General features: G+C 45.3%; 1 protein-coding gene across 3 annotated transcripts; it reads left to right on the forward strand.

The window, feature by feature from the left end:
- Positions 1 to 41: 41 nt before the first annotated feature.
- slc66a1 (solute carrier family 66 member 1) lies at positions 42 to 5133 on the forward strand. 3 transcript variants are annotated; one of them, XM_036533624.1, is made up of 9 exons: positions 42 to 199; positions 1085 to 1225; positions 1557 to 1756; positions 2047 to 2176; positions 2418 to 2505; positions 3173 to 3330; positions 3436 to 3528; positions 3662 to 3847; positions 4252 to 5133. In XM_036533624.1, the coding sequence occupies exons 3-9, from the start codon at positions 1566 to 1568 to the stop codon at positions 4333 to 4335; spliced, it is 930 nt and encodes a 309-aa protein (XP_036389517.1). In that variant the 5' UTR covers positions 42 to 199; positions 1085 to 1225; positions 1557 to 1565; the 3' UTR covers positions 4336 to 5133. The 3 variants fall into 3 exon arrangements, with proteins under 3 accessions (XP_036389517.1, XP_036389518.1, XP_036389519.1); XM_036533625.1 differs by having other exon boundaries at positions 1135 to 1225; XM_036533626.1 differs by lacking the exons at positions 42 to 199; positions 1085 to 1225 and adding an exon at positions 1369 to 1442.
- Positions 5134 to 6162: the final 1029 nt, after the last annotated feature.

Below are 6162 nucleotides of genomic sequence, written 5' to 3' on the forward strand. Positions count from 1 at the left end.
CGGCAGCGTAGTCTTGGTCAGGTGACTCTCCGTCAGCTGATGTTCTCTTCAGGACTCGGAATAATTGCTCGCTAGTAGTACGACGGAATTGAACGTGGCTGAAGTTCCCCTCTACAGCATTACAATTTATTGATGTCCGGTCATTCAAGGAGAGGCAACACGACGGGTCAAGAGGGGTTGGCGGGGTCGATGTGAAACGGTGAGATGCTAAGGGGAATTGACCAGCTAATCTTAATTTTAATATCGAAAACATACCTGCCTGTCGACGTAATTTGACACTTTCGGCGGTAGGTTCTGCTACCATTTGCAGGCCTACTCGGTCAGGAAATTAAAAGGTCCTGGAAGTCATCTTTGTCACTATTCTTGCAGCTACGTACCTAGTCTAAGATAGCCATTAAACAGTCCTACCTGGATGACAGTCGTAGCAGCCAGCTGTCTTGGGCACTAAGAGATTTCATATGGTTGTTTATAGCGAAGTAGTTGGCTACATCTGTCGATGTACTCACCTTATAAGTTTAATATTTTCCATTTTTGTCTCCAACATATAATGTGGCTTGTTTGCGGGTTCAACTAAGGAGTTCAATAAACCTCCTTAGTTCAGGGTAAAATCTTCACATGTATTCAATGCGATCTATGAATACATCGACAATGTTCGCGTTGGGGTGTTAAAATGCGAAACGTGTAACATTAGTGTGAGGCGTAAGGGGCCAAGACAGGGAAGGTAAGAAGTGAAGAGGGTGACTTTATCATGTACAATGTAAATAGCTGGGTAGTTAGATAGCTACTGATAGCGTATTTGAACACCGGTCATCAACTGCCTAATGTTAAGTAGTGTACCATGTGTGCTTTGCTAACTTAATTGCCTTGCCACTGTGTTACCCGGCACCAAAGACCTGGGATGAAAGCATGCTGAAACAGAAATTAAGGACAGGCCGTTACAGGAGAGATCGTTTGAATTTTAACTTCAAAAATAACAACAGGACATTTGACTGGTAGCTAGCTAGCTAGCTAACTAGCCAGTATTACTTCCTTGACCCGCCCTGTACCTGTCACTGAGAGTGATCCTCCAATCGCTGTCCTCCAGGGGCGAGGCCGTCTGTTCATTTACTGAAGAGTTGCCGGATCGTTTTTCAGCTGCTGCAGTTGTGAAAACCCGTTGACGTCCATGAGGATCTCTGATTAGCGGACTGGAATTTCCAAATCCACCTTACCACCCATCACAGAGGTAAGGTGGCCGCTTTACTTTTTGTACAAATTGTCATTTTCAGACGGGGAGAGGGCTGCTAGACGGTTGTTAGGGTCCGGCTGTTGGGTTGTTGTTGTCGGGCTCCCTCCCTAAGCATCATGGTACACGTAGTCCCATATTCAGGAGATGGGGGAGGGCGGAAAGAAGGCTTCGGTAACTGGCTAGACCAAATAAAGGACTAGAAAAGGAGTAAATTGTGTGTTCTGATACTTAAACGTAACCAGATGCGCTTTGACTCGTATGAGATGGCTTTTCCAAATGCTGCAATTATCGTTCGTCTAACGCACGTCTGTTGCAATCTCTCTCACAGGCAGCAAAGATGTGGACGGACGGGGTGTTTTCACGGGGTTCCATCGGATGGAGAACTGATGGAAATTTCTCCACGCTGTGTCCGAACGGGTCGGAATGGGTTTGGGTGGGATTAGGGGAGTGCGCTCGGGACGGTCGGGACATGGCCAGCGTTACCCTGGGTCTGCTGTCCATCCTGTGCTTCATGGTGTCGTCTATCCCGTGAGTTTCTCTCACCTAACACGCCGCCTAAATGACAACAACGGTAAATAAAAATAACTGCAAGCACATTAATAATAATAATACACATTGTCACGCTCTCACACAGCCATGAATGCAATAAGAAACTGAATATGTTGAGCAAATCTTGAATCACCTATGGTCCAAAAGAACTGTCATTCCTCTCTCTGTGGTGTAGACACATAATATATGTTTAGTTGAGTAATGCATTACACAGTCCTGTAGTGTTGTAAACTGTGGCACTTCAGTACTCCCGTATGCTTCTTCCCCAGGCAGTACTTCAATTCATGCAAGACGGGGAACATGGACAGTGCCCTGTCTATCTGGTTCTTGCTCCTGTGGCTGGGAGGTGACACATGCAACCTTGTGGGGTCCTTCCTGGCTGATCAGCTGCCGCTACAGGTAGGGGGAGGAGGGGTGCTGTGGTTTGGTGCAATTGCTCAACCACACGTTCTCATGAGTGGCAGACGAGTTGAATTCTGTTTGCAGTCGTGGTCTTCGAGGTTGTGGTCAAGGGTTCATGAGCGCTTCTTCTTTCTCATTCTCATTGTTACAACTAAATGTGTGTTTCATTTAAAGCATTTCTCTTTGTTGCTGTCAACCCGCTAACAAATCCCGTCCCCCCAACTCTTCCCCCCCTCAGACATATACCGCAGTGTACTATGTCCTGGCTGACATGGTGATGCTGGGGATGTACTTTTACTACATGGTCAAGAACAGGAGGTTTGCCAGTAAGTCTGGATGTGTTTTGTGTTGTCTGCCTTGTATGGTCCTTGGCTGTTTAATCAGTCAAGTTTTTGATTGAATAGCTGTATTGATTCATTTTTGAGTTTGGTTATTGTTCTGTTGTCATCCAAATCGCAAAGACAACATTAATAATCGATTAATAAACAAGCGTAACTTTTATGTGTATACTTATTTAAAACTAGTGTTTGCTGGTTTTACTTTATTTCAAACTTTATATGCATAGAAACATATATAAATAAATATGAGTGCTAAAACCAAAGTGATTTCTTTTCCAAGACCCCATTTAGATAGAGCAGGTTGTTAATCTATCCAACTCTACTTTTTTGTCTACAAGTTTATGAATCTTTTGTACACATGTGACAAGTGGTTTGCTGAAGTCAGAGGAACACTACCCTGGTGTCACTTTTCTTGGCTCCATTTGTTATCCTTTACAGTTGCAAGCCTGCTGTTCCATGCTCTTACCCACAGTAGGTTGAGGAGGCTGCAGTTTTGATAACTTTACCATAACCTTCTGAGTTTTATGAGAAGGAATGTCTTGTGGTGGCTGATTTGGTTGTCTTGGTTGGTGAAGCAGATTGAATTGTTTAATAGGAATTTGCTGACGTCATGGCTGCTGATATTGATCCATGCCTCTGCTTTGTATCACTGCAGACAGTTCAGTCCTGAATGCTGTGGGTTTGGTCTGTATGGTGGGGGCTTCTGCGTCACTGGTTGCCCTCCCAGGGGCGGGGCCTCAAGTGGACATAGTGCCCTCAAAGTTCAAAGGTCGGGCTCTGCTATCTGATCTCGAAGACAATGGTTCCATAGAGGTGAGTACATGGTGCTGTCACCAGTTTGGGAATATGTCGGGGGAAAAATCTCTAACCAATGTGACGATTTTCGCCTTTGCCTTTGTCTTTCTGTCTGAAATTCAGAGCTTCACCACCAAGGAGATTATCGGCTTTACTATCGGCTCTGTGTCCTCCCTGCTCTACCTCTGTTCCAGATTGCCGCAGATTTACACTAATGTGAGTATGAACGTGGGTAGTTGGGGCAGAGAGCTTTGCACAGGAAGGAGCAGGAGGACTAACATATAATAGCCACAGTATTTGAACTCTTTCTCATTCTCAGTCTTTCCTGAATCTCCCTGTCTGTGTGCAGTCTCGCAGGAAGTCAACAGAGGGTGTTTCCTACTTCCTGTTTGCCCTGGTGATCCTGGGCAACACTACATATGGTCTGAGTGTGCTGCTGAAGAATCCGGACTATGGCCAGGGTGAGGGCAGCTACGTGGTGCACCACCTGCCCTGGCTGATCGGCAGTCTTGGAACCCTCTCGCTCGACCTGGTGGTATCCTTTTTAAACCTGGCCACACCTGTGTCCCCAGCCACATGTTACCATGAGTGTGTCTGCCGATCTGAGAGTGCAGTGTAGTGGCTGCAGTGTACCGTATTGGTAAGGAGCAGGGCTTGTAAACAAAAGGCTTGCTGGTATGATTCCCTGGTGGGGCACTGCTGCTGGGCAAAATCCACAGTTGCCTCAGTAAATATCCAGCTATATAAATAGATAACATGTAAAAAAATTGTATCCTATTTAAGTCACTCTAGATGAGAGTGTCTGCTAAATGGCAATAATAAATGTAATGTAATGAAGTTGGTATGTTTGGTGTTTAGGTCCTATCTTGCTCTTTTGTGTTCCTCCGCCCCTTCGCTCTCTCTCTCTCTCTGGTGTTTCCTTGATTCTCAGCTCACCAGATCTCCATGCAGTTCCTGTTGTATCGCAACGCCCCTAGAGAGCAAGGCAAACAAGATGAGACCGCCGCCCTGCTGGACAACTGATGTACTGCAGCGTGAGGTGCACTGCAGAAGATCCGATCGTCAGGATGGGTGGATACTTCCCGACGTGTGCTCACACATGACAAAATGTGTGTGGCTGTATAAACGCACATGTGTGTGCTTTCAAGTTCACATTCCCATCTCTCCAGCATGTCAAGCAGAGAACACAGAAACTGGTGTTAAATGGTATGATTTAGATTTTTTTTTTTTAGATTTATTTTTTTTATTTTTCTTTTAATTATTTTATCTTTATGTGTCTGCCAAATTTTATTTGATAAACATATACGGTTATTTCAGACTGGGAGAGATGTTCACTTGGAACTGTTCTTAGATGTTCTTAACTTCTGAAGTGTATAAAGGGAACTTGGTCTATTCACATATGTGTTTTTCAAAAATTTGTTTCACCTAATGAAATGGCACAATTGAAATGCCTCATAATTGTAATACTAGTTGCCATTACAAACAGTAGTTTCTTGCAGAGTGACCATTCTGAGCTGTAGATTTTACAGCTTCAATAGCCAACTCTCAGACCCATGTCCAGGTATTGCTAAACATATTTGAAGAGAGTTGTTTTACAATTAAACCTTGGTCTTCCATTTTGTTGAAATGGGGAAATACACAGTGCCAGCACATAAGTAAAAATACTGGTGCCTGATTGTACCTGTAACTTTCGTTGTTAGGATAATTGTTATTATATGGTTTTTTTAGATGTATTTTAAAGTTTACAGCAGTGACCTCGAATGTCAAAACATCTTTGTACAATTTTGTAACTGAAGTATTCCTTTCATTTGTAGATTTTCCTCACCCTTTTCCCTATTTTATTTATTTTTGGTTGATTTTATTTTGTTTCCGGTTTATGATTTTTGGTTGGACTTGTTTTCTAATCTTGTTGATGCTGGTGCTGTCTGGTCGTGTCAGTGACAGTACAGTATAGGTGTTAGCTGTGGTTAAGCTGCTGTGTTGTCCACTAAAAATGTTTTTTGGATGAAACCCTGGTGTCATTTTTCATGTTGTGTGTTCAAACTGCGTGGAAGGGGGTTCATTACTGGGGTGCAGCAGATTGTTTTGGAAAATAAGGCCCCCTTTAAGAACACAGCTTGGGTTGTGCTCGAGCACACACTGTTGAATTACTACAAACACCGGTAGGCTACAGCTCTGGAGATTTTTATTTTTTACATCCTTTACGGCTGCTGCAAACAAGCGGATCGCTTTTTCGCCCAGATAGAACTGTACCATTCACTACTGCTCGTGTATAGTGTGGATGCCAAGTTACTGTGTATTTTTGGCTGATTTGAAACACGCTGCTATTCGCGGCACAATCTCTCTGTGTTTTATGTCTCGGCCTTGGCCTTGGTTTTTCTCTTACCCCTGCCCGACCTCAGCCTTGACTCTCTCCCAAGCCTAACTGTCCTCCAACTTTCTCTGTGGCTCCAGCTCCTCTCACCCCTGACCCCCGCCCCCCCGCAGCGGAGAGGCTGTGGAGGAGTCCTCGCTGCAGTTAGTGTTCCTGGAAGCCTTGCTAGTGTTGTTTTTCTTCATTAGTGGGGTGATTGTTATTAGTGTCCGAAGAGAAATAGGAATGGAATTCTGACCCTGGGAATGTCCCCCCCCCCCCCCCCCCCCCTCCCCTCTCCCCAACCCCCCCCCCTCTCCTATAAGTGACAAGAGGGAGTGAGGGCCCACCCAGGCAGGCGGGGAGTGTCCGAGCGAGGCGGTCACACAGAGGGGGGGGGGGGGGGGTTGGTGATGAGACCATGCGAGCCGGGGGGCCGAATTTCCGGAGTGACAGCGCGAGGGCAGGAGAGCATCGCTGCGGGTTGTGAAACGCGG

The sequence above is a fragment of the Megalops cyprinoides genome, chromosome 7 (assembly GCF_013368585.1).
Source record: "Megalops cyprinoides isolate fMegCyp1 chromosome 7, fMegCyp1.pri, whole genome shotgun sequence".
Classification (NCBI taxonomy): domain Eukaryota; kingdom Metazoa; phylum Chordata; class Actinopteri; order Elopiformes; family Megalopidae; genus Megalops; species Megalops cyprinoides.

Coding starts and splice junctions, on each gene's coding strand:
- slc66a1 (XM_036533624.1), top strand. CDS start 1,566: ATGTGGACGGACGGGGTGTTTTCACGGGGTTCCATCGGATGGAGAACT. Junction 1,757..2,046: donor TTCATGGTGTCGTCTATCCC/GTGAGTTTCTCT, acceptor CTTCTTCCCCAG/GCAGTACTTCAATTCATGCA. Junction 3,331..3,435: donor AAGACAATGGTTCCATAGAG/GTGAGTACATGG, acceptor TCTGAAATTCAG/AGCTTCACCACCAAGGAGAT.